Here is a 27517-nt window from a genome sequence, read left to right as displayed (position 1 = left end):
ATCAACTAATAACCGAGTAGTAAAGTTTAATGGCATGTAAATAATGCTGCATTTTGTAGCTAGTTGCTATTTTTACTTTTTAACATGGACATTAATGCCGATCCAAAAAAAGAAAAAGAAAAAAATAATTGTATTCTATTATGTCTGCCAGCTTTTCTTTTCTTTTTTCCTTGCAAAATATCTCAAGGGCTTGCAAGTGGAAGACTACAAATTTTAGACATGGATACAGTGATTTTTCATTATTTTTCAGTGTAAAAAAATATTTCTCTTTCCTTGAAAAGCAATAACTAAAAGTGTGTTTGTCAGTGTTGTTATGGGTGCTTTTTAAATAATTTTTTGTGCCAAAATAAATGTCTGTGATGTTTTTTTATTTTTTTAAAATCACTTTTGATATCAGCATATCAAAACGATCCAAAACATACAAACCATATTAAATTTTAACAAAAAAAAATTTTTAAATTTTTTTGATAATGCAGTCATAACCGTGTTCCCAACATAGTCTAAAAATGAACGAAACGTGAGACCACACGAAGAAAAACAAAAAGTAAAAGAAAAAAGAAAAAGGCTACAGAGCAAAGCAAAGTCAACTGCATTTAAAGTCCTGTTGGTCCCATTTGAATCCGCTTTGCATCAAATTTGGATGTTTTTATTATTTTAAGTTAATTGTTTTTAGTAATTTTAAATTATTTTAATGTATTGATATTAAAAATAAATTTTAAAAAATATAAAATAATTATTTTAATAGATTTTTAAATGAAAAATATTTTTTAAAAAATCTCTATTGCACTTTTAAATAAATCATCAATATAAATAAGAAGGGAATTTACAGAAGCTAAATACATTTAGTAATGATATACTGTGCTACCAAACTAAGCCTTAAATTGATAGTAAATTTAATTAGCAATTTCTAATATTCAATAATCAAGAAATATAATCTTCTTAAAAAAATTAGCAATTTCTTGCATGTGATTGCCGGTGAAAACAACAAAAATCTATCTTTATTACCCAAAAAGCTCTTTTTTTTCCCCCAAGTTTTCCATCTATAACAAAAAAATAAACCTTTTCTTGTTCATCAGCAGAAATCTACGAGTCTGTTCGTATCTTAAGTCGACAATCTTTTTCTTTAATCTTTCGGGTGTTTAATCCAAGCAACCGGAGAAATGGAGTGCGTGTAAATATCCACCATTGAAATAAAAAAAAAAAAAAAACGACACGGGAAGGAAGAATAGAACGGGAAAATTATCAAACATGAAATTATTTTGAACAGGAAGAGATTAAAAAAGGAAATATTTGGATGAAGCATCAATGGATCTGGACTCTAAAAGACCTTTGAGTTTTATATTCACGGACAAAATCAACTATGCAGGATTTTCTAAATACCATCAAGTTCATTTATTTCGTGCCTTTTTTTTTTAATCTGGGTTCTTAGTGACTGTACTGTATAGATTACGGTATAATTGTGACTCTCAAAGCAATAAATCATGTCCTCTGAAGTTTCTTTTCTAAGACCCGACTAATCTTGTTCTTGAATCTGTTAAATTCAGCTTCGTTTGGTAGGTGGATTGAACATCAAAATTCAAGATTTGAAATCTAATCTAGATTAGATTTTCAATTAAATTTAATAAGATAAACCCAATGTAAGTTTTTAATAACCTAATTGAACTAATTAACAAAAAATAATTTATAAATTAATGGATTAACTCAATAAACTCATGAATCCAATTCCTTTCCAGGCAAGTCCACGGTCGTGTACACACACGGACTGGAAGCTGTGCAAGTAGCCATTCCGAGTGGAAAAAAATGCAGCGATCTATAACGCCAATTATCAGCACTTTAATGCGAAGTAATGTAGAAGTTTCCTTTCCTTTTCTTCCGATAAATTATTTTTTCCACCAAGACTTGGCAACGGGAAACGTTGTGGTAGATTCCAAAGTTGACTCGTACAAGTGGTGGAAGACTTGGTCTAGGCGGCAGGTCGTGTCCTCTCCTCTCATACCCCACCGCGACATGTTATGCAAACGACACATCTAAATTACCACGATGACAAATCTCTACAGGAGTTCTATCTTGTAATGGTCACCGCACCATGCAAACAAACAAGCCTCCATTGCCTGGTCAAGCGGGAAAACAAAGAACGAGAGGCCCAGAAACCAGCATCATTTTCAACACAAGAGATGAATTCAATGTCTACAAATTTTCACACCCACATCTTCTAATTTTGGATTTTAATGAAGTTGCATTTGTACTTAATACTAAAAAAATGTTAAAATTACGGGATTCAAATCCCATTCCAATGAATATATATATATAAAACAACGAAATAGACAAGATTATGAAAAACAATATAATATTATAAACGGGTTAGGATAATATTTTTTGATTTAAAATAAGATGAAAAATAAAGTAGTTGTATTTGTTTTATTATACTGTATTTGATAAAGCAAATAACATATATAATATAAGAGTAAGTATAAGTTTTTCCTAGTTATCACTAGCCAATTTATAACTACTTTTAATGTTAAGTATCTTATTAATCAAATAAAATCTTCTTTCATAGTCAAGTAGAAACACATCATGTTGGATAATCAGAGATTATAGATATTAATTATGTGTTTAATATTGTGATGCATGAATTTTTTTCAAATATTTTTTAAAAATATTAATTTAATATTTTTCAAATAAAAAATAATCTAGTAAACTTAAAAGTTAGATTTAGATACATCTAAATAGTATCTCAACAAACTTTTAATCCCTTTAGTTTAAAAACCAAATATTTAATCCTTGTACTTACATATATTTATAGAATCATCCTCTTATTAATTTTCCATGACAATTTATTTATTGTTTCCTAACACATTTTCCATTCCTAGGTCCAAATTTCCAAGCATTAACAGAGTGAAATTAGAGTTTTGGACATTAAAAAAAGAATTAACGATCAACTTTGATCAAAGTAGTGTTTTAAGACCCGGCCCGGCCCGGTGGGTCAACCCGAGACCCGACCGGCCCGGCCAAACCCGACTGAGACCCGGGTTTATTTTTTATATATATTCTTATGCCCGAAACGACGTCGTTTTAGCCTTTTACAATTGAAAGGCCAAATTCCAAAACGACAAGAGCAGAGAGACGAATCACGAGCATTGCAGAGCAGAGAAGTGAGAAGAAGACTTAATTAATTTCAAGAATTTGTCAAACCCATTTCTTAAAAAGTTGGAGTCGAACCCAGAAAGTTTGGGAGAAGACGCTCATTTTATTTGCCAAGAAAGGCAAACATTTGGGGTGGCTGATGGTGTTGGTGGATGGGCTATGAAAGGAATTGATTCTGGGATTTTCGCAAGAGAACTTATGTCCAATTATCTCACAGCTCTTCGATCCTTGAAGCCTAAAGGGGATGTTAATCTCAATAAAATATTGTTAAAAGCGCATTCCAAGACTGTTGCTTTAAGATCATCCACTGCCTGTGTTGTTACCCTTAAAAGAGACCGATTGTGTTATGCCAACGTGGGTGATAGCGGTTTCATGGTTTTTAGAGGGAAAAGGCTTGTTTACAGGTCACCGACACAGCATAGCTTTTTCAACTACCCTTTTTCATTGGGGAATTGGGTTCAGAAGGGTAAGCGCCGGGCTTCGGTTTTCCTTGGTGAATTTGATGTGGAGCAGGGGGATATTGTGGTTGCTGGTACCGATGGATTGTTCAATAATCTTTTCAGCTCTGAGATCGAGGAAATTCTTCAAGAACATGGAGGAAGATCTTGTCCTCAGGATCTTGCCTGGACCATCGCAACTGTTGTGTCCATGAATTCAACCAGCGAGGATTATGACTCTCCCTTTGCAGTTGTTGCTGAGTCTGAAGGAATCAAGCATATTTTTTTTGGGTTGGTCAACCCATCTGACCCGTGACCCGGTCACTGGACCGGGTCAATGACCGGGTCAGGTTTTAAAACTATGGATCAAAGTAATAACTTATAATTTTCTAAGCTAGAAGGATTAACTCATAAAAAAATAAAAATAACAAGGACTAAAATACAATCCAATTCCATAATGAACCAATAAAAACAACAAAAGACTTTCGATCACAATTTCCCAGCAAAACACACAACCAAACCACTTCGCAGCTCCTCCTCTTTCACTCCCTCTCTCCACGGCCAGTCATGAAATTCCCATCTCTGAACCAAACCTCTCCACTCCCAAATATCTCCTTCACTTGCAATTCCTACTTCACTTTCTTGTGACATCAAGCTTTCTTTTCAAATATTTATTTTAGTTTTATTTAAGCTAACAAAGAAAAAAAAACGTGTCTTTGTTCTACAAACTCATCCAAAATTTCATTTTTATTTATTGATCTTTATACTTTCTTGATTTCTCTTGTGATGCACATGTTTCTTGAAACTAGAAATGAATCTGATGCAAATACTCTGTGGGAAAATTAAGCAGTGCCCATAACTCGGTTTTCATTGTGCCAATGAAAAGGTCAGCTCCTCCACTTTTTAGTATTCTACTGCTAATTATATTTTCTCTGACACTCAGTTCAAGGATCCTAGTCCGACGTGGTGGTGGGTTTAGCTCCATTGAGGTGAAGGAACCCAGTTTGATTTTACGGAAAAAAGTTCCGGTTTTTAATTCTACGCTGCTGAAATACGCGGCTATTGACGTAGGAGAAGCACAAGCCAAGAATGAAATAAAAGAGTTATTAAAAGGGAACTTTGATAGTCGAGGAGCGTATAGGTTTAGTGTTAAAGCAAGAAAGTCTAAGGGTATTTTAGCAATGCGTAGGTCCCCTCAGTTTTATGGGAATTGGTTAGATGCTAAGAGGGTTTTACATGATTGGTTGCGAAAGAAGAGGTATCAGCCTGAAATAATGGATGAATTAATAGGGCTTGTGAAGGGTCCTATCGATAGGCATGATGGATTGGTGGTTTCGGAAAGGCGGTACGGTTCTTGTGCTGTAGTTGGGAATAGTGGGATTTTGATGCAGAAAGAATATGGAGAGTTGATTGATGGTCATGAGGTTGTAATCCGATTGAACAATGCGAGGACGGAGAGATATGAGCGAAATGTGGGGGTCAAAACTAATATTTCTTTTGTAAATAGCAATATTTTGCATCTTTGTGGAAGGAGGCAAGGTTGTTTTTGTCATCCATATGGGGCTAATGTCCCTATGGTTATGTATATTTGTCAACCAGCACATTTCTTGGATTATACTGTTTGTAATTCATCTCACAACGCTCCTTCGATTGTCACTGATCCGCGCTTTGATGTGCTGTGTGCGAGGATTGTGAAATATTATTCGCTGAAACGGTTTGTGGAGGAGACAAGGAAGTCATTGGATGAATGGGGCTCTGTTCATGATGGTTCCATGTTCCACTACTCATCTGGTTTGCAAGCTGTAATGCTTGCAGTGGGGATTTGTGACGAAGTTGGTATTTTTGGGTTTGGAAAATCAGCTTCAGCTAGGCATCATTATCATAGTAATCAAAAGGCTGAGCTTAAGTTACATGATTACGAGGCAGAGTATGATTTTTATCACGATTTGGTGAACAATCCACAGGCAATACCTTTCATTACGGACACGTTTAAGTTTCCTACTGCTATAGTTTATCAATGATCTTTCAGACGCTGAATCTTTTGTTTATGCGGGATTGATTGATTAGTTGTCAAGCTCAAATTTCTGTATTGTTGCTGGTTCTACGAGTTGGTTATGAAAACACAGTAGTCGAATATTTCTGTCGCATATGCTGACCCTGTACTATCTAAGATAGTCTAGGGCAATACTGGAATCTAAGAAAATGATTTTAAGATCTGTGGTCTCATTTGCTTTTAGTATGATTGAAAATGCTCTTGTTGAGTTCTTCAAGCTTTGCTGCATAAAAGTGCTCTCTTTTAGTTATCGTATCAATAACTCTTTATCATAGCTTAGATATGCACATATCACTGTGGGTTTACTGTTGGGAAAATCTGGAGGAATATTTCAATATGAATAGTTTTGTCACCTTGAAGTCACTTGCATGTTATGAATCTGAAAGATTTTGTCAATTTTGCACTGCCTTTATCAAGTTAAACTTGTAAGTTGATTGGAACATTCAGAAGCAATGATAAATTATCATTGAGATGCGGGCAAGGCTCAAGTTCTCATGTGCTGTTATTGTATACCTCGATGAGGTTCGATAGCTTCGATGCATTATATATTTTGGCATGCTCATTTGAAATCACTGCTGGGTCTTGGATAATATGTTCAGTCGATGGCAGTAAATTTCACTAATTTATGGAGAAAATAGTGTTTTACTAAACTAGTTCTGGCAGTTTGGGTAGCGCAGTACCTTTTAGCTCGGGTAGTAACAAAACCTGGTGAATCTTTTTGCTGTTTTTAACTTATCTCGTCTTTTGACTCCAATTGAAGTAATTTACTACTCGAATGGAACCCTACGTTCATGTCTAAAGTATGAGCTCAGAACAGATAGCCTTATATGGATTTCCTGGGAGGTTTTTGGTACAGCAACAATTAAGCCGGCAATGGATATCAGGTCCTTCTTGTACATTTCTTTCAATGGAAACGCATTATCATGAAGCCAATCATTTCAAAGAAAACAATGGCTTCCCTCGATTCCCCCGCCAAGTCCAGCATCGCACCCTCTTTAGTATTTCATCTCCAGAGAGAATAAAATTAGTACAATGTATTTTCACGTTGATAAGTTTTTTATTGCCAAATGTTCCACTCAGAGATGAACCAAGAAATTTTGTGCTTCACCGCAGAAGTAGAAAGGTTACAGACGGATATGCTATTGTAACAACAATTTAAAGCACAGGTTCTGATGATTATATGCAGCACAAAATCCTTCACCATTCACCCCCATTGAAAAGCTTTGGATTTTACCCCAAGGGTCCATCCAAGAAGATGGCAAAAAGCGGCAACAAAGACAAAAAGGTCTGTACAGAACCCTTCTTTGCTCTTTGCCCAGCTCGCTCCTTGGCCTTTCCCTTTTCTCAAGGCTCTGTAGTATCTAGCTCATCTCCTCGTACTTGACCTCCACCAAGAACCTTATTCTTGTCTGAAATTCAAACATTTCACAAAAGTAAATACCAAATAAAAGAAACTGCTGTCACTGAAACTTGCTTGTAAGCTGTATTTTCAGCATATTATACCTGTTTTGGATCATAAACAGCATATTCATTGTATTCAAGAGGGCTGTCTCGATGCTCTGATGGAATCAGGCGACCACAAGGAACTTTGATGTCATCCTTCCATATAAAATGTTCAGATTCATCTGTTTTCTTTTTGCCCCATCCCTTCACCCCAAGCTTCTTCTCTTCCAACGACTTCGTATCCTGCCTCGATCGAAACAATTTTTCAGGATTCCAGGAGAGTTATAGCCAATTTTTCCATTCAAGCTGGAAATAACATTAACATACCTCTGGTGGGCTCTTCACTTCTATGATCTGATCCCCGAGAGAAGCAACAGCTAGAACTAAAAATCCTTCTGGCTTTTCTACTGATGTAAAACCAAACCTAGCAGCTTCCGCAGCAGCATCAGAACAAACAATTGCCTTCCCGAACTGTAAGCCAAATGAATATTTCAGTGCCAAGATTAGAATATTGATGCATGCTTAAATTGTAAGCCATTGATATTACCATGTAACCGGGGACTGGAAGAGAACAGACTGACGGCAGAAATCCTTTTTGCAAATGCCTTAACATGTTTGAGCTTCGAGTGCCTAAGAGAGCAATAAACAAAAGTAGGTAGTAGTCTCTGCTAGAACAAGGATGTACGGTCGATTCGGACTGAAAACTTACCACACCATAGCAGTACTTTGTTTGGCAACTTCTTTATTTCATCCAAAGAAGGACAAGCACTTGGTTCAACAGCAAAAATATTCTCAACTGATACACCATAGTCCTACATCAACAATTTAAACATTGTAAAATTGATAACATGGTATTGATCAGAATTGATTGCATAAGCGATGTTAAGATGTGTAATCTCACAATGTCTCCGACTCTGACTGGTTCATAAGTTTTCTCCAGGTACTTCACAATCATCTTGTAGTCATCAGAATCTTTCTCTAGTGCAGAAACTGAGCAGCCCAATTTCTTGTATCTATCTGACAACGGATCATCTAGGGTTGAGCCAAACATGTCTCCTACAAGGCGTGATGCCATATTTATGTCTCGGATAGTCTCAAATGCAGCTGCACCCTAAAAACCCAATCCGTAATCGTGCATTAGTGTCCAATTTAGAGGGACTTTAGAATGGATAGGAAGCTTGGGTTGGCCTTACATGATCTGCAAGATCCTGATAGTCTCTGAAGACGAAAGGCCTAGTCGAATGCAGAAGAGTAGACCATCTTTGGCTATAATCTGACCAAACAGCCTCAGCCTTTTGTCCTGTCTCTTTCATTGACTTCACGGCTTCTACAAACTGAAGCAGGACCTCCTCACCTGATGAGATTAGTTTGTTATTCGCGAGGGAAAAAGAAAAAGAAAGGGTGGAAACGAAAGGAAAATCCTTACATCTTTCCAAGTGTAAATCTGAAAGCATCCCCATTGGCAAGTCGGGAGAGTCTAAACCCATCTCCATCATAGCATACCTGCCAAACAGGAAACAAGATTATCTAAAACAAAAGAAATTGTGCAGAAAGCAGATGGAGATGGGAACTATCTATAGAAGGATCATACTTGAATATCTCCTGACTGCACAAAATCTTCATAAGACAAGCAATTTTGGGTTCAAGGCTGCTGTGCGCAGCTGCAACTCCTAGCTGCCTTAGTCCAAGCCCTCCATGTCTCACATCCATACCATCATCCTATCCAAACAAAATTCCCAATCAAGCAACCATCCATCCATCCATCTATATATATATATATATATATATATATAAAAGAAAAGGCAAGATAGAAAATTAATCCACCCAATGAGTTATAACAGAAGCATTTTTGTACCATGTCAATCGGATAGAAACAGAGTCGTTTTTTCTCGAACTTCTTCTCTCTTTCCCATGGCTCAAACTCATTTCCTGTAAGTTCCACAAAGAGCCTGACAAACTCCTTAATAGCATTGTCCACATTTTCCCATTCTTCAAGCCTCTCCTCCGCATTTGTATTATCACCTACTTTCCCCTTCTTGTAGTAGGAATGCAAGTTACTATCTGGTACTGTGATCAATTGCATGATACAATACCTACACCAGTTAACATGAAACATAAGCTCAGGTAGTTACAGAAAAATCAATTAAGATCAACAGTTCTTTCATATTATGTACTCGTTCAGTCCTCGGCCCAGGTCACAAAGTGAGAAGGCACAGTTGTACAATATCCCATCTTTCTCAAATATCTGTCCACCACGTTCCTGCATTCTAGTATCTTTGTAGACTCCTCTCTTGCCATATAGTTTTAGCTGAAATACACAGAAACGATCTGCTGATTAGGAGAAGATTTATTTCCTAGGAGTCATTCTTAGAAGCTAAGAGTTAAAAAGCCCTTTACTTCGGCTGAAATAGACTCCAGAGCCTCTTCACTGGGATCTTGTTTGTCCCATGGAATTCCTTTTCCCTCCACAGAAAGATCAGAAACAACATCATATGCTTCCATTGGCTGCGGTTCTTGCTTTTCAATGCTGTCAAGCAACCAATCTTCCCTTACTACAGGTATGCCCGCCTCCCTTTATGAAAAAACAAAAAAAAAAAGCAGCCTTAAAAACACGTTTATTTTAGCCTTTTAAATTTTTTTTTTTAAAAAATAATTTTTTTAAGTGTTTTTAAATCATTTTAATAAGTTAATCTTAAAAATAATAAATTTATTTTTCAGTGTTTTTTTTAATATGCTAATCTTTAAAATAAATTTTTAAAAATAAAAAAAATATTATTTCAATATATTTTTAAATATTAAAAAAAATACTTTAAAAATTAACTATAGTAACAAAAAGAAAAAGAAGGATGATCCCAAATTTGTTCGCAGGTCACATTTTGACACACACATATTATAAGAGAAATCTATGATGAAAACTAATAAATACAGAGAACGTATTCTGTATGAATGGAAAAGGCATGTTAATTTAACTTGTCGAAACAACAAAGACCAAATGTTCTGCATTAGAGATTTGTTTGAGAGCAGGAATATCCCATATTTTATCTGTCTGAAGATACAGTCGTTAGCCCAAACAAATTTCTGAACTCACAGGGCATCGGCAAGCTTCGTAGAACCACCACGTTCTCTCTCAACAGGTGACACAACTAGGCAAGTAATGCCTGCGGAGTAAAAAAATGTTGGTGAGAGAAATGATATCAACACAAGAATCCATGCAAACTCATAAACCACATCTTTCAGAGTGAATTAATTACCTTTGACTGAACTAGAAACCTTCCCTCCATGTTTCTCAATCTCCCTTTTCCAGTATTGCTGCATACACCAACACAAGTTCAAATTCAATTAGCAATGCAGACATACCAGGAAACCACGGAACCAATAATTAGAACAGTGAACATACATGTGTTCGTGAAAGACGGCCTGATAAAGAGACCACTATTCCTGCCAAAGGTTTAATTGGGGCACCCTGGCGAGGCCGGCGACTGGGATCCTGATGCTTCTTTAGCAACTGAAGTATTAAAGAACAAGTACATTCAACAAAACGAAAGTGGAAGCACAAAACAAAAATTTTCCGTGATAGAAGTGTAAGTTACTTCTGCAACTGAGGAGTTGAGAACAGAATCAGGTAATTTGAGTGGCTCCTCTTTCCTTGGTGGAGTTCTTGTTTTGAATGTGCAACTAGACCACTCACTGTAAAACCCTTTACAAGAACACCTTTTACCATCAAAATCCAAATTGCTGCTGCATAATGGGCACTTGTCCAGTGGCCCAAAAAAGAGCATATCTTGGCTGCCCCAAAAAAAAGTCAACATTATCAGTGATAATACCCAGCCAATTCTCATATTCTTAAAAGTTTTCAATTAGGCTGGGATTGACTTGCCATTTAGTAGTGACAACACCATCAGAGCCAGAGGAGGAATCTTTGTCATTCATATCCAAAATTTCTCTCATTTGTTCAACAGAAAGGTGCTCTTCAATTGCTTTACAAAACTCTTCATACTCTTTAGCAATATTATCCTCAGATTTCCCATTTGTACTATCATTTTGATCCTTTCCATTCTTTGCCTTCTTCTTTGGTGACTGTTCTCCTTCATGTGCCTGGCTTTGACCTACCTTCTGCTTCCTTGTCATTATCCTGCTTTCATCAGATGGTGCATGAACTTGAGATCTTGTTTCGTGGACCTTTACACACATGCATGCAGGTAGTGTTAGTACAATATACAGAATTACAGAGTCCCTAACCTGCTCTAATCAAACAATACATATCTTATATTTCAATACGTACAATATGCTAAAATTGAGAGATTGAAAATATCAACTAAGTAAAAACCAAGGAATTAATTTCCATTAATTTGAAACCAAGCTGAGAATTTCAAGGAACAAGAACTAACCTTCATCTTTCTTTAGGATCCTTTCTGTATTCAAACTCGATCAACTTCCAACTCTAAAACCAAATCTTACTAGCATTTCAATATACCAAAACGATATAGCTAGACAAACTTTATAAACCCTTTTTACTTGACATTATTATACCCAGGTTTTTGTAAGGACACGACCTTCTAAGCTAGACACGTATAATGATGGCTCTGTTACAAACCTCGTAGCTCTTCATCCTCTGTCTTCCTCGAAACACGACATGTGGATCAAGGGGGTGTAAGAACTTGACACTTGTCCAATTGAGTTTCTTTAACATCTGCAACCGTTGACATGTGGTGATCTAAACTGTTACTGTAATGTGATGGGAGTTTCATCTGGTTTCTTTAGTCTCTGCATGAGCCCATTGGGGCATGGTTTGATTCTCTTCCGCAACGTGGCAGCTTCGTACCTCTCTGGACCAACACCTGGAGCATTAAGCGGAAGGCAGAGTTATATTCGATTGTTCAAGTCAAGGCGCGCTCAGGATGGTTATCACAGTTTTTTGTAAGAAGAGGTTTCTGATCTCTTCGTACTTTGTTTAACTTTTATTCTAAAATTAAAGTTTTAAATATACGAAAAAATTAAGAGTATTTCAAGTTGATTAGTGGGTTTTAGCCTTTTCATTATTTATTCAATTTTTAAGCGTTTTCTTTAATTTTCAAGAGTATTTTATAAAATTTACATGGTAGATCATTTGCTGCCTTCATTTTTTTAAAAAAAAATGGGTAAAAGAAAAGTAAAGGGGATCATTTGATTTATCTTTCCTAGGTATGCCAATCCAATGCTATGGGATTTGTAGTGATTATTTTGAGGTTCTTGCTTGTGTTTGGAACATGGGAAAAGAACAAGCGTGAGAACTGGTAGTAAAACGCATAGCTATCTAATCCTGTCTACTCGGTGATCAATTTAGCTAAGACTAGCTCGGGAAAGGACAGAAGGGCCTGGCAAAGGGTCAGGTTTGTTTTGTAACTAAATTGGAACCTGACTCAGTTAAATTTAAATGATTTAGTAAGTTCACTCAATCAACTTTAAGGAAACATTCGTTAACTCATGAGTTATCCAACCAACTCGCGGTTTGACCTAAGCTTTGTACTCGAAATTATAACTACAGTAAAACGGTGCTTTTGTAATAACTCTGTGGGCATCTAATGCTGGTTTTGAGAGGGGTTATTTCTTGTAATAATATTAATCTGAGACCTATCAACAGAAACATCTTTTTCTTTATACCCAGCCTATGAAATTTCAGCTGTTCAGCATTCATTGTAGGCTGAATAATTTCTCTGTTTCTAGGCTGGAAACAAGGTTAACACACCCTTCATTTGACACGAGATTAATCATATTCTCCACTCAGTTGAGTTTTGATTTCACAAGAAAACAATAAATACTTTCATAGGCTGCAAATGTGAACTGATCCATCTTTATTTATTCATACATATAGATGATGGTTTCCAAATACAATTGCTTCTTAGGCAAATAGCTTGATGAACTACAAACAAGGTCTATATAACTAAGACCTCAGATTAAAAATTAAGTCATCATGCCTCATTGCTAGAGCTGCGACTCTTGAAGGAGTTCTTTCTTGCAGTAGCAAGAACAGTCTTGTCAGCAACTATAAAATATGCCGCTCCAGCAACTGCAAGGAAATGTATAATTTCATCAATAAAAGAAGAAAATAACAATTACCATGTGGATAATGCTTGTTTAATTTGGATAGCAATTAATTAATCACCTGTTGAAATTATGAGAGCTTGAGCTGTGTGATTCAGATTGGCTCTTGCCCAAGGCAGCATCCTTGCACTAGCCAGCTACATGTTATATAAACACGGTAGACTTTATAAGAAAATATAAAAGAATTCTCCTGTTATTCATTGATTGAATTATTTATTTTTGTAACGAGTTGAATAAAGGATTGGCTTACAGTTGGAATAGCAGTGGCAATGGTAGCAAGTGCAGCTGCCTTAGCTCCTGCAACTACTCCTTCTATTGATCCATATAAGACAAATTAGTTTTACAGATTTAACTAAATTTTCTAGCATTAGAAACCAGCAACAAGCAAACTAAAAGGTACCATGTGAGCAGCGCTTTGCCATGGCCAGCTTTTGGTCAAGTGAGGCTAAGCTATTTCTCTGAAGAGGAGACTGAGCTACAACATTCTTAGACATTGTAAGAGGTAAGTGGACAGATCAATGCTGGCTAGTTAATGAGAGAAGTTAGAGGAAGTTTGGGGAAAGTTTTGCATGATGAAATTAGCAAGATCTTGTTGCATATTTATATAGATTTTGTAGTAGATGCGTGGAGGGACAGCCCCAGGTGTTCAAGGTTAGTGTTTGATGGTTTCTAACATCAGTCACTTGTTTTTACTCTGGTTTCTGCTACGGTCGGTTGATTCCATTTTACTCGTCCCAATATGTATTGATTGATGATAAAAGGGAGGGTGGTTTGTCTTGAAATCATCACCTAATTTTCAATTGAATCCTCAAATAAAAATAATTTTCTTTCAATTAGATTCCTCACCTATCGGGCACCAGCCAATTAATCTGCACCTTAATTTTTTTCCCTCTTAAAATCGTAAAAGCGAGGACTTGTTTGGCTTAAAAACTCATCGTTTCTACCATAAATTTGAATCATGGATTATTTGGGAATTTTCTTATTAGGGATCCAATTGAGAACTTTGGATAGTTGGGGGATGATTGTCTTTCTCCAAACAATTGAGAGCATGGCTGTTTAATAAAAACAAGGGGCATTGAGATGCACTCTTTTTTTTTTAAAAAAAATACATAATAGTTATAAAACTTGTATCGACTTCACATGTCGAAGCTTGAACCGATTTAATTTGATAAAAAAAAGACTCAGCTTTTAATTTATTATTATTTTTTTAATAGAAACGACGTGGTTTTGAAGAGTTTTTTTGGAATCGATTTCCCCACCATGTAAACGAGTGCATTCACTGAATTCAGACTGGAATCGGGTTTTACAGGTTCCAAAGCATCACTGACAGAGAAAAGAAAATCCATTCTTTAGCACTTTTATATTTTAATAAAGGCACATATTCTCAGAGGAAGAAATAAAAAAAGAGAGAAGAAGAGAGAAGAACAACACATGATCTTCCTTTTCCTCATGGCAGGTAAAAAGCCACTGGTTTCATAAGCCTCTCATGTGCTTCGGATGCAAACGTACGTGTCCCCATTACCAAAAGGGAGACGAGACAGCCATCAAGTCTAAGAACATGTCACTTCGCTTCTTGTTCATTAATGGTTTCCGTTTCAGGTCATGGTTTTGGCTTGGGTGGGTGGGTGGCTGGCGGGCACTGTTGCGGTTTCTGCAGTTTTTTATATTGTGTTAGAAACTGTTTTTTCAAGTATATTTGGGAAGATTGAGATGTTTTCATTTAGTATTTTAGATTTCTTCATGACTTTGAAATTATAATCTTGAAAATATTAATTACACTTGAAAAACTCTGTCAATCTAAACACATTTTTTTATAAAATATTTACCATGGACACATTTAATTTTAACTTTAAGTCAAACCGATATTTCAGAGCGAAGGCTTTTTGCAAATAGCTTCGTGTCGATAAAATGTTGTTTTGTAGTGAACAATATATATATATATATATATTCTGAAGTCTAAAGATTTTCTATCAACTAAGCATCATTTGTTTGTGACGGTTTATTTTAGGAAGTGGTGTTTTTTAACCTTTTTATTTTTTTTTTATTCTTAGTTTTTATTTTTGTTTTAAAAAAAATAATTAATTTTTATTTATTTTAAATTAATTTTTTTCTCGTATTTTCAAATCATTTTGATATACAAATATTAAAAATAATTTTTTTAAAAAAATATTATTTAATGCATTTCAGAACATAAAATGCTTTGAAAAACAACCGTTATTACACTTTCAAATACCCCCTTAATCCAAAACAAATTTTTTATTTAATTGTACAAAGTTTTCAAGAATTGAAAAATAATATAGATTCTCGCATTTTTATGAATGATAATTAAAATAATATATGTTTTAAAATTAATTGATTGTTTTTAGTCTTTTTTTTTGCACCATGATATGTGTTTAGTATTATGTTTCAAGTTTCTTTTCAAAAATATTTTTTATTTGAAATTACATTAAAATTATTTTTTTGAAGACAAACATATCAAAACCATAAAAATACTAAAAAAACAATGAGTTAATGTTTTTTTAAAATAAAATGTAAGTTAAAACATAAAAAACAGAATTTATTACTCACGTAACTTTTAATTTCTAATTTTTTTGTTTTGTAATGGAGGATTTAATATAATATTCTCTACAAAAGCACATGGAAAGAGGTTATAAGAAAAAAGAAGAAGAAGAAGAAGAAGAAGAAGAAAAGGGCCTCAGCATCGCTCCATGCCAAGCTGAAGAGAGAGGCCATGTCGTGGGCGTTTCCAATTGGGGCCTATATGGCTTGGTCCAAGCTAATTATCAAATACAAGCCAGTCCTAATCACGAGTTAGGTTTCTTAATCAGCAGACATGGATTCTTTTCAGGACCTTTTTGTTGCTCAACGTGGGCCTTTCAAGTTAATACAACCACTGCTAATTGACTTTAAATGAAAAAAAAGAAGTTAAATTAAATATTAAAATTTCTATTTTCAATGCTTTAGTTGAATTATTGTATTTTTTTATTTAAAAAATTCATGTTTATTTGTATAATTATTATAGATAAATGAATTCAAACGAAGTCGAGGCAGGTGGTTTATTAATTAATTCTTTCTTAGACCAAATGATATTATTAATTTGTAACGTTGTATGTATTGACATACTATCGCTTTTGTGAAGGTGTTCAGCTCGTAAAAGCTGACTAAAGAAAGGCCGTTATACAATATTCCTATAAACAAAAACTAAAGTTCACTAATTCAAAGCTAATTTTATTTATTGAATTAAATAGTTCTTAATTTGGCTGGACATGTATGTTACTATCTTGTTTCACAAGCATACAGTGCACTTGCGTGACTGGATTTATTTATTTATAATTTAAGTTAATAGTTAATTTTAAGTTAATATAATTATGTTTGTTCCTAGGCATTGATTGATTAATTATCATCATACATTAATTTTCAAATATTATCAATTAATATGTAGGAAAATGGCTGAAAGCTATATCCACACCGACATAGTAACACCTAGATCAACATGCATGTACTAAAGAGACAAGAAACGGGTCTTTTATATATATATATATATATATATATATATATATATATATATATATGTTAAAGCTGATCAAGCATGAAGCAACAAAACAGAAACAGTATATTCTTTATCAATTCATAGAATTCAAATACAAAAATGGGCAAAATCTTTAGTTCAAATTAATCTCGTCGCTTCATCGATCGAGAATTAGTAATTAACCGCTCAGATCGTAACACAACAAATTAATAAGTAACTCTTTGTTGCGAAAAAGACAACCTCTATGCAACTCAACTGTCAAAATCAATTTGAATAAATTAAAATGGTATGTTATAATCCTCAAAAAAATAAAATTAAAATGAATTGATTTTTTTAAAATCATATTTTTTTAAAAATCAAATTAAATTTTCATCGAATTGAAAGTTGATGGTGAATTTATCTAGGTTAATATTTATGTTTTTTTTTAATAAAAAAATCTTAACTTAAACTAGACTATTAAATCATGAGTGAATCAATTAAGTCTTGATGAATTTAATAATATTTATATTTATATGCAGGTGGTTGAGGAATTAAGGGGGATTAATTAGCCGATTTCAAGCTAAAATCAATGACGGTAAAGAGTAGTTTTCTCATCACCATTGAATCTCTCTTTCCCCCCGACAAAACGTAGTGGGAGATCCTTATCTTCAAAAAAATTTCAAAGCACGGCCCTCTCACATTTTCCCCTTCAACTTTTTAGTTGGTCAAGCCTAGCTAGCTGCCTCAAAAGGAACTATCTTTAAACTCCCTGTGTGTTTGTGTGTCGTGATCATCATACTCTTATGTCTTCTCTGTAAAAAGTCATGGTGGATATCTTATATTCACACATTTAAGCAAACCCAAACCCTTTTCGTGGGTTGTTTTTCTTTCCTTTTCCATTCCTGGGATCGATTATATGCATATGCATATGCATAAAGTCTACAGAGTTCACCTTTCAAGCTTAATTAATGCCTAATCATTCTCTAGTTGATGTTATGCTCGGTTGTTGAATGACTTGTTGTGGCCTCCGGGTTGGACTCTTACAAACTTGTTTATGTCTTGGCTTTGAAAATAGCGTCACGTACACCACAGAATATACAGCTCGACGTGTATCGGTCTCAAACGTGACGTATGCTAGCGACATGGACCACCGCTATATAATTTTTCTCAAAATATATTTAAAATTTGGTAAGAATGGTAGTTTTTTGAACAGTCTAGCTTAGCTGCCATTTAATTTTCACCGGTTGATCCATACAGCCAATTAGCGATTGATAATCTAAAAGATTGCAACCAATCATGCTCTTTAATACTATATATTGTTGAGTAGTGGTAGATCACTAGTTGGCTTTAATTAATTTAAAATATTCTGATTATTAAAGACATATTTCTCTTTAATTATATTCTCTAAGACTAGGAATTAGAGATATAATTAAGATGACATAACCAGCAGAGAAACTCAATGCAGATTAGATTAACCATATACAACGTAGCAAGAAGACAAACAACAATAAAATCAACAAAGATGACTCCGATGCCCTCTCATTTGCCCAAATGAGTGAACCCATGTTCAGATTAAGATTACAATATAGCCAGGCCAGCAATGAAGTCGACAAATTTTCTCCATTAGAGTGATGCCAACAGAGGCTTCACCATAGCAACTTAATTTGTGTGATCTCCAAGAGACGAAAATTCATCCACTTCACCACTTGAGGCAATCCATTTATTACATTGCAAATTGTCTAAAGTTATTAATGCTCATCGCCCAGCAAGTGCTCTGTAGCAAACCGCTCCCTTGTGTGCCTCATGCATGTTCTTGAGAATTTTTTGTTACTGAGCACAAGCTTAGATAAGCCTAGTAGCTAGCTAGGGCTAACAATTTCTTAAACACCAAATCAAGCAGAAAAACGAAAAAAAGCCTCCAGTGTTTTTTTTTTCGCACCCTAATGAGCAAATTCATCTTCGGATCCGGTGATGCATTCCTTCTCATCTTCAAAACCTTCAAGAGATGGGTGAGGAGAATGGCCTTGGCCAAAAGACCTAATGTGATCCTTGAGTGATCTTTTGTGCTTGAAATCAGAACCACAAGTGCAATACCATAACTTACCACAATTCTTTTCATGGGTTCTCCAATCCCCCTTAACGGCAAATGCTTTGCTGCATTTTCGACACATAAATGGCTTGGCACCATGCTTTCTTTTGTAATGGGTTTGAAGGGTCCTGAAGTCCTTCAATGGTTTAGCTCTTGGATGGTTGATGTTGTTCTTGCACCCCTGTGCACAGCAATAGCATGGTAGCCTCAGCATTGCTGCTGGTTGTGTTCCTTTAAGTGAGTCTGGTCCCTTTCTAAATTCGGACCCATGCCCCCACATATGCATCTGCACACAAGAAAAATAAAGTAACTGCTACTCGATACAATCTTGCTATAATACTGCCTAGTTTTCTCTTAACTTGCATTGATTAAATCTTGCACGAGTAAAAATTAAGTCATTACTCATTTCTGTTCTTCTAGCCAAAAGTTGTGAATCATTAATCTTTAATTAATTAAAGGTTAAGAATCATAATTAAAGGAAGAGTATCCAAAGTCGTAACCTTCATCCCCACCTCCTCTTTATATATCTTTAGACAATTTTACAACTGCATGCTTGTATAGTTTATCTTGCCCTCTAATCATTTTTCAACTTCTCGTCCCATCTTTTTATAAAGTCTACCAAATTTCCACTTACCTCAAATAACTTTCTTTTATCTTTCCACCCAAAGAGGATGCAATCATAGAAGAAATCTTTGCTTAGGTGAAGGGGGGCACATAAATGCTTCATTTGCTCCTTTATAATAATCTCTCTTAATTATCAAGAAAACAGCAAAGATGATCAAATGCCAAGTTTTAAGGATAGAAGTATAAGGATGATCCAATTAGCTAGAAGCTTTAATTAAGAAAAAAGAAAAAGAAAAGGAAATCTCTGCTATCCTTTGATCTATTTTTATATGTTCTTCTTGTTTGAGCTGGCATCCTATGCTGCCTTAACTGATCTACGTATGCCTTAACTGATCTACGTACCTTTTCTCCAAGCTAATTGCTTGGTGCTTAATGGATCCTTTTTGAGATTAAAAAAAAAAAAAAACAAAGAACAAAGAAGCCACCTTAACTAATTCCATATTATTAGATTTTCTCCCAGTTAATAATGGATGCGGGGATATAAGACTGATCAGGTCAGAGTCCAATTAACATATATATATATATATATGAGTATTTAATACCAAGGCACCAAAGTATGTCCTTGAGGTTGTTTGAAAACATGAAGCTTCTCTCCTATGAAATTTGGACTATTTGGCCGAAATTTCTAATGTCCTATTTCAGTAGATCAAATGACTTGTTTGGTATAGGATCACTTACATCATCAACTCACTAATGTTAAGATTTATTCCTCAAAGAAAAGCTCTCTTTACCGGAAAAAAAAAGTCTCATATGATCCTAATTCCTAAGTATTCTTGCACCGCCTCATTTTTTATTCCGAGGCATTTGTGTTTATTTATCATGCCTTTTTTAACCATAATTAGGTCCAAATAATCCTTGATTTAAGTATCAAGCTTTCCCTATTTTTTCCACAGATAATTTGTGTTAGTTAGTTGCCTGTCCCTCCAAAAAGTACAATAATTTAGAACTACTTTCCCCATAATTTTTTTCCCATGGCAAGAAAGTAAAGCTTAAATAAACTGAATTGATCAATTCAAGCTAGATACATGCATAAACCTATGAAAACAATATGAAACTGGGGAGGTATGATAGAAACACCAATTACCAAGATTTTGTCCTGTTAGAACAAAAAAAAAAACAAAGTTGAAGAAATTAATCATAGAACTCATGTGTGATTCCAAATTATGTGCAGAGTGATCATGGAAAAAAAGAAAAGGAAAAAAGAATGCATGCGTATAGTCCAGAAAAAATAACTAAAATTATTGTTTGTTACTAATCTTTGCTTGAATCCTTCATGGGCCGCCAAAGAGAAGATTGATTGGTACATAATATACAAGATTAGAAAGAGAGTTACTGAGAACTAATTTACTAACCTGCATGTTATTGTACCTATTGAAGGTCTTGCTGCATATAGAGCAAGAAAATTGCATGGGCCCGACTAGGATCTGTGCAGGAGTTGGGATCCAAAACCTACTCTCTGAGTTGAAAGAATATCCTTGAAAGTTTTTCTTCATGGATATTTCTTCCTTAATGTCAAAAACCCCAGTCTCAACTCCAGAATCTCCACTGTTAGGCAATCCAATGTGCAAAGCCACTGTGACCTTCTCTATCTTCTCTTCTTTAACTCCAACAGTACTCTCTTGCATTTCCATATCTTCTTCCTCTTTTAATGTCTTCTTCTCTGTTAACCTGTTTAGAAGAGGCAAGCATTGAATTGTCTCTTTCGTTGATTCTTGCTGTTGAGGTGGGAAAAAGCTTGCAAGTTTCAGTATGCTCATGGGATTTGTGAGCTGAACTTGTTGAGTACTTACAGAAGAAAGAGAAGAAGAAGAAGAAGAAGAAGAAGGAGAAGGAGAGGTCGAAGATGGCTTGAGCCATTCAATGAAATTTGGAGCTTGAAAGCAAAGATTGTTGTCCTCTACATGGTAGCTCCGTAAACCCATCTTGTGGGTATTCCTCGAATTCTCTTCCGAGATGGTTTATATCCACACTTTATGTGGGAAAGCTAGCTTTTGCACTTCATGTATATGGCTGGTGTTTTCAAAGATACATTGTTTGTTTTGTCTTTATTTTCCCTTTCTTTCTTGTCAACCTTTGCCCCAAGTTTGTTTGCTTTGAGAGATTGAGAGAGAGAGAGATTAGTGGTGGGGTTAGAGAAAATGACTTGCAAAAATTGAGACTCACTAATAAAAGAGAATCCTATAATAGTTTCAAACTATATATGCAGAGCTGTAGGATTGGATATATATATATATAGTCTTTCCCTTTAATGTTTTAGATGAAATATTTTGCTCATGCTTAAAATAAAGAGAATTATTAGGATGGATTAATAAAAAAAACCCAATATATATACATTCTCTAATAAATAAACAAATACGCTAGATTTCTTCTATAAATTTTTTATTAGGAAAGGATCGTGGAATTCGACCCATATACGCGCATGCACACGTTTTTTCACAAAATAAATTGAGGTTGGAGTGCACAATTAATCTCAATAAGATGGAAGGATAAAGGAGCCGGAGAGAGGATTGGGTCAATACCTAAAAGAAAAGGAAAATGATATAAAAACTAATCAGGTAACTAGGAGGAATGATATTAAATCCTTAATCTATGCTCAGTGCAGTTTAACTTCCTTATCATAATATTTTATGAGCAGATTAGTCCTAAATTAACGAGCTCAATGAGGTATTCAGTTAAATCCCAATCTAAACAGCGAAAAAAAGTCATCTTTTCATCATTCAACCTACATCAATATTTATATCAAATTAATTGCTACACACATATTTTATTTTTTCTTTTGGAGAAAAAGAAAAGACTATGATGAAGGGGATGCAAAATTACCAGTCCGTCAAAGAACTTTTCATTTTCTTCCACTACCAGCATACATAACATTTGTATTTTGATAGACATGGAACCTTAATTAGTAAAATTAATTAACTTCATTCTGAATTTATAAATTAATTGCACCTACTTTTTTTTTTTAGGAGAAATGGCCTCTATATATAAATCTCTAGGTTAAAAAATCATCTCAACCCAATAGTTTAATATGTTAAGTGAGGTTTCAGGATGTGATTTATATTATTTTCTAACACATCCTTTTTAAACTTGAAACTTGCACATGCTCACATTACCTTATGTTTAATTTTTATCAAATAAATAGAGAAGATAAGATTTGAACTCGTGACCGCTTAGTTATCAAGACTCTGATACCATGTCAAAGAACCATCTCAACCCAATAATTTAAGCTGTTACGTGAGATTCTATAATATGATTTATGTTATTTTTTAACAAAGTAAAATTACACGAGAGTACAGGGCTATCAGATTATAGATGAGATTAGTATTTTGAAATTCCTATTAAGTATAATTTGAAATCCTTTGTTCAATTAAGTTAGACAGAACACTCAATTAACCACTTAATTATTGATTGATTTGGATGAGGGGGCTTTATTACCTCGGGTAGGGTAGAAGGGTTAGTTTGATCATATTTAAAGTTAAGGGTTTGGTTTGACCAAATGTAATAAATAGAGTCACAATACCTTGAGTTTCTAACCTCCTTACTGAGATGGCGAGGTGAAAAGTATCATTACTTTAATAGAGATGTACTCTCGAATTTAAAATTGTTATTGGTTTACTAGAGTCTTGCTATATATATATATATATATATATATATATATGACCAGAAAATTGGTTAACTAGCTTTCAAACGCAAATTATATACACCCACGTACCCCACCCACCCACCCACCCCCACACACATATACTATAAAAACATTTGATCGAGGGCTCCAATTCTCATCTAGTCTTTTCGGAAACCTTCAATTAATTTGCCTTCTTTTAAAATTATTCATTTTTTAATTGATATATAAAATATGAAACTTAATATATATTTTTATTGTTGAATTAAAACAAAAATTACATTCTTCATTTTAAATCGGATTAAGCTTTGCATGGGCTCCAACTAATAAAAATTAGTCAAAATTAATTAAGCTAGTGTTGATGATGAAAACAACTAATATAAGGTGAAAAATTAAATTGAAATCCATAACATTCATTTTTTTCCTTTCAATTAATTTTAGTATTTGCTAAATAATTGATAAAATCAAACAACAAAGTTATTAACAAATAACATAAATTATATTTTAAGATCTAACATGATAGCTTAAAAGTAAATTTTGAGAGAGTACATGCAATTCTCTAAAGAAGAAAATGAAAAGTAATTAGTAATTATCATTAGAAATTGAAGGTCATGGCCATAGAGAGTAGAGTAAGCGATCAAAAGAACTAAAATTTGGAAATAAGTTTAAAGAAGAACACAAACATCAAAGAACATAGAAAATGAGAAAAGAAACACTAAACGATGCCTATTATTGTTTTTTCTTTAGAAATGGATCATTTGAACATAATAGAATATTGACGAACAAAATTAAAGACACAGAAAGAACGTAAATGTTCAACATATGCATAATGAAGTTTTAACTAAGGTTCAAAGGGTAATAATTGACGCAAGAAACTTGCCCACAATTTAAATTTCAATATCGGCTGCATGTCTAATTAATTCGTTTTGTTGAAATATTATAAGATGAATCAATGCCATACGTACCTCAGTCATAATTAACTCTTAACAGTAATCCGAACGTTGAATCATGAGCTGAAGAGAAACCGACCCATTTCTAGGATCCATATATATATATATATATATATATATATATATATTATAGCTCACAATATTTGATTCAAATGGAAGAATCGAATTAATGTGAATTGAAGTGCTCTTAAGAACAGCGACCTCCACCTTATTTCTCTTGATTCTCAAGCCGCGTTAAAAGATGACCTTAACACGTTAGGCGAAGACTAAAACTATATATAGATGAAAACAAATCTCGTCTAAACTTGCTATAGGTTAAAGATATAGATTAAAGAATATATAAACTTAATAGTTTAAGTTATTAATTAGGTAAAATCTCGATATAATTTATATAATTTTTTAATATTATTAATACTATTTTTTGTATCATGTATTACTGCATCATGACCGTGTTACGGTCATAACAATAAGTAGGTCAAATATGTGTGTGCGAGTATATATATTTCATTGAAATTTAAGTAGCCCATCTCAGATTCTATGACTTTTAAAATTTAGATAGAGCAAGCCTGTTTACCCATCATGCTAAATCATTAAGGTTGTGTGTGGCCCTAGAATATACAGGACAAAAACCTATCTGATTAGAGAGATTAAGATATAAAATATATTATTTTTATGATAATTTTTGAGTGAATATGTATTATTTTAAAATAAAAGGTATGAAAAAAGCGTTCCCTTTGTAACCTGCAAATGCTCGTTAAGAGCAATGAACATCTCAGCATAATTTAGGAGACCCCACTCCAGAATTATGCAAACAACAACATGCTAGCTCTACTTTAATTGAGGAAGTTAAAATAACTTGAAAGTTTTTTTTTTTTTTTTTTTGATAACTATAGGTTAACTTGAATGTTGAAATGTAGCCGACAAGCAAGATATCATGAGCCGGATTTTCAGGAGATAAGAACAATGTCCTCCTTTCCTTTTAACCTTTTCTTTATGTATATTACGTGCACCAGCTATGATTCTCTTTCTCTTGCACACCATCTCCTTTCCATCCACCGTTTCAAGCATGTACACATAGCTTAATTATACCCCTTCATTCATGCAAAAGCATTGCCCATAAAACATCAAAAAAGAAAAAGAAAAAGAAAAGAAAGGAAAAAGGACCATATAGGTCAATTCGAATGAATCTGAGACCTCATGAAAATCCAAATCTTATCCACCGGAAAGACCTTTTTTGATGACCTTGTGCCGTTTATGCCTATCAATTGCTAGTGTCTCTAGGCTCACTAATTCAAACTATTTCTTGGATTTTGATGTTTAGATCGGAAATATATTTAAGAGGAGCTTAGCCAGTGAATATTACTTTACCTGAACACCTCTTTCATTTCCACGGCAAGTTGCAAAACAACTCTCCCGTGAAGATACTAGGTACGTAGTCTCTAAGAGACAACTTTTTAAGGATTGTGACTTTATTATGGGAAACCTTTTTTTTTGTCAAGGGCTTCATATTAATCATATCGTCGCTGTAATAAAGAGGACGTGGGTGATCTTTTCTCTTTAATCAAAGAGAATTTGAAGTCACCCCCCACATAAGATGTCTGTTGAAGGTCGCAAAATTCATGAATATGAGAAAGAAATTTGATATTTAATTTTCATGCGACCCTTTCTTGCACATGAAGCAAACCATGCACATCTAGTTTTTGTACATTATTGTTCTCGTGGAAGTCTCAGAATGTTAACATTCATGAGAAACATAGAGAGTAGATTAGTTGACTAATTGCGGACAAATATAATTAGCCATTGCTAGACATCCTAGCTACCAGGTTCAGAGAAGGCCGTACATTTGATATTATCCATGCATGGTAGAGATTAGAGCATGGTCAGAAAAGTTTTAAACTGTTGTTTTTACCTTGATGAATATGCTTTGAATTGTCTTTTTTGCTCTGTACTGAAAAACGAAGATCTCCACAAGCAATGTGAGAATTAATGGACGTGATAGAAGTCTTCCAAAATTTCTGTAAAACTCTTCCTCATCATATAACTGTAAACTATGTTATTTCAAAGATAGGCATAAAGCTTCCAAATTAATTCCGATCTCTCTACATGTGAAGTTTAATTTTTTTTTTAATGCAAATCCAACCCAGAAACCACTGCTTGTATTTAATTTCTAGATATGATGACTGGCTTCTAATACCATTATAATAGTATTTGTAGTACGTAAGAGGAGTTACACGCACGGTGTTCATCGATCCCACAACCCTTTTAAGATGGTAGCAGGAGGCAATCAGAATTCGTGGGCAACTCATGGATATGGTGTGATCGCCTTTTGGAAGGAAAAAAAATTCATGTGTTAAGAGATGCGGCCATGGAGATGAGTTCATATATACTTCATAGGCAATCCTTTTTGTTTTAACATGATACTTAAATACTATTATAAATTTTAATAATTAATTTTTTTTTGACATAAAAATAGTAATATAAATAATAAATTGTTCATGGAAATATAATTCAAATGCTTTTTCAAATCTTTTTATATATATTTTTAACATGGTTTTATCATATTTATGATATTTTTAGATTTCAATCACACATGAAATACGGGTATACTATTTTGATATTTTTTAAAATTACTTTAATAATCATAAAATGCTTGTTTTTTTAACAGAAACAATATTTCTAGTTAAAAATCATGCGTTTGTTAACATCAATAAAAAATATATTAATAATAAATTTTATCTTGATTGAATTTTTTTCTCCAAACAACTGTATTTTCAAGTTTAATAATAATAATAAACAATCCTTTAAGATCTGAATGTTTTTTTTTTTTTGTCAAAGAACCATCTCAACCCAAAGAGATTACTCACTCTATTTTCGTATCACTCATGATATATATAATAACTGGGGCATACATTTCAAATGCATATTCTATTTTTGCATAACAGGGTTATGAAAATCCGCACGAAGCAACTAATTGTATTGTATGCGCGAATTGTCATTTAGCTAATAAGCCCGTGGGTATTGAGGTTCCACAAGAAGTACTTCCTGATACTGTATTTGAAGCAGTTGATCGTATTTTGCCAGAGATAAAAGAACAATACGGTTTATTTTCAAGTTTAATAATAATAATAAATAATCCTTTAAGATTTGAACGTTTTCTTTGTCAAAGAACCATCTCAACCCAATAGCTTAAGCTGTTAGGTGAGGTCCTAGGATTTGATTTATATTATTCTCTAACACATCTCCTCAAGTGAAAGCCCTTTGGGCTTGAAATTAATTTGCACAGGCCTACATTACCTTGTGCTTAATTTTTTATCAAATAAATTGGGATAGTAAAATTCAAACTCGTGACTGCTTGGTCATCAAGGCTCTGATATCATGTTAAAGAACCATCTCAACTCAATAGATTAAACTGTTAGATGAGATTCTAGGATATGATTTATATTATTCTCTAACAAATGGTTCTTTGACATTCTTTGCATTTAAGATTTTTTTCCTAGAGCATGTCACATGTATACAAAATAGTTTAAGCTATACGGCATTGCCTATCTGCAAATTTAGATTTTAAATTGTGT

The 27517-nt window shown here is 33.9% G+C and overlaps 5 protein-coding genes across 5 annotated transcripts; 2 read left to right on the top strand and 3 right to left on the bottom strand.

The window, feature by feature from the left end:
• Positions 1-3303: 3303 nt before the first annotated feature.
• Positions 3304-4427, top strand: LOC133680218 (probable protein phosphatase 2C 55). Its single transcript, XM_062103026.1, has 2 exons — positions 3304-3857; positions 4391-4427. The coding sequence occupies exons 1-2, from the start codon at positions 3304-3306 to the stop codon at positions 4425-4427; spliced, it is 591 nt and encodes a 196-aa protein (XP_061959010.1).
• Positions 4070-5795, top strand: LOC133679530 (beta-1,6-galactosyltransferase GALT29A-like). Its single transcript, XM_062102146.1, has one exon. It carries the CDS (start codon positions 4460-4462, stop codon positions 5600-5602), a length of 1143 nt encoding a protein of 380 aa, XP_061958130.1. The 5' UTR covers positions 4070-4459; the 3' UTR covers positions 5603-5795.
• Positions 5796-6683: 888 nt separating this feature from the next.
• LOC133679529 (protein ADP-ribosyltransferase PARP3) lies at positions 6684-11444 on the bottom strand. The gene is made up of 17 exons (XM_062102145.1): positions 10955-11444; positions 10668-10863; positions 10475-10582; positions 10329-10386; positions 10166-10235; positions 9475-9649; positions 9252-9385; positions 8933-9170; positions 8669-8796; positions 8504-8580; positions 8271-8431; positions 7979-8188; positions 7787-7889; positions 7625-7707; positions 7405-7548; positions 7138-7320; positions 6684-7043 (listed from the first exon to the last, which is right to left on the bottom strand). The coding sequence occupies exons 1-17, from the start codon at positions 11266-11268 to the stop codon at positions 6996-6998; spliced, it is 2430 nt and encodes an 809-aa protein (XP_061958129.1). The 5' UTR covers positions 11269-11444; the 3' UTR covers positions 6684-6995.
• Positions 11445-12885: 1441 nt separating this feature from the next.
• On the bottom strand, positions 12886-13798 carry LOC133680649 (early nodulin-93-like). Its single transcript, XM_062103684.1, has 4 exons — positions 13559-13798; positions 13409-13470; positions 13220-13295; positions 12886-13123 (listed from the first exon to the last, which is right to left on the bottom strand). Exons 1-4 carry the CDS (start codon positions 13650-13652, stop codon positions 13026-13028), a joined length of 330 nt encoding a protein of 109 aa, XP_061959668.1. The 5' UTR covers positions 13653-13798; the 3' UTR covers positions 12886-13025.
• A 4319-nt stretch (positions 13799-18117) lies between these two features.
• On the bottom strand, positions 18118-21367 carry LOC133679614 (zinc finger protein WIP3). The gene is made up of 2 exons (XM_062102265.1): positions 20732-21367; positions 18118-19041 (listed from the first exon to the last, which is right to left on the bottom strand). Exons 1-2 carry the CDS (start codon positions 21299-21301, stop codon positions 18607-18609), a joined length of 1005 nt encoding a protein of 334 aa, XP_061958249.1. The 5' UTR covers positions 21302-21367; the 3' UTR covers positions 18118-18606.
• Positions 21368-27517: the final 6150 nt, after the last annotated feature.

The sequence above is a fragment of the Populus nigra genome, chromosome 19, assembly GCF_951802175.1.
Source record: "Populus nigra chromosome 19, ddPopNigr1.1, whole genome shotgun sequence".
In the NCBI taxonomy this organism is placed as follows: Eukaryota; Viridiplantae; Streptophyta; class Magnoliopsida; order Malpighiales; family Salicaceae; genus Populus; species Populus nigra.
The sequence above is the reverse complement of the archived record's forward strand: the minus strand, read 5'-3'. Positions and strand labels throughout refer to the sequence as shown.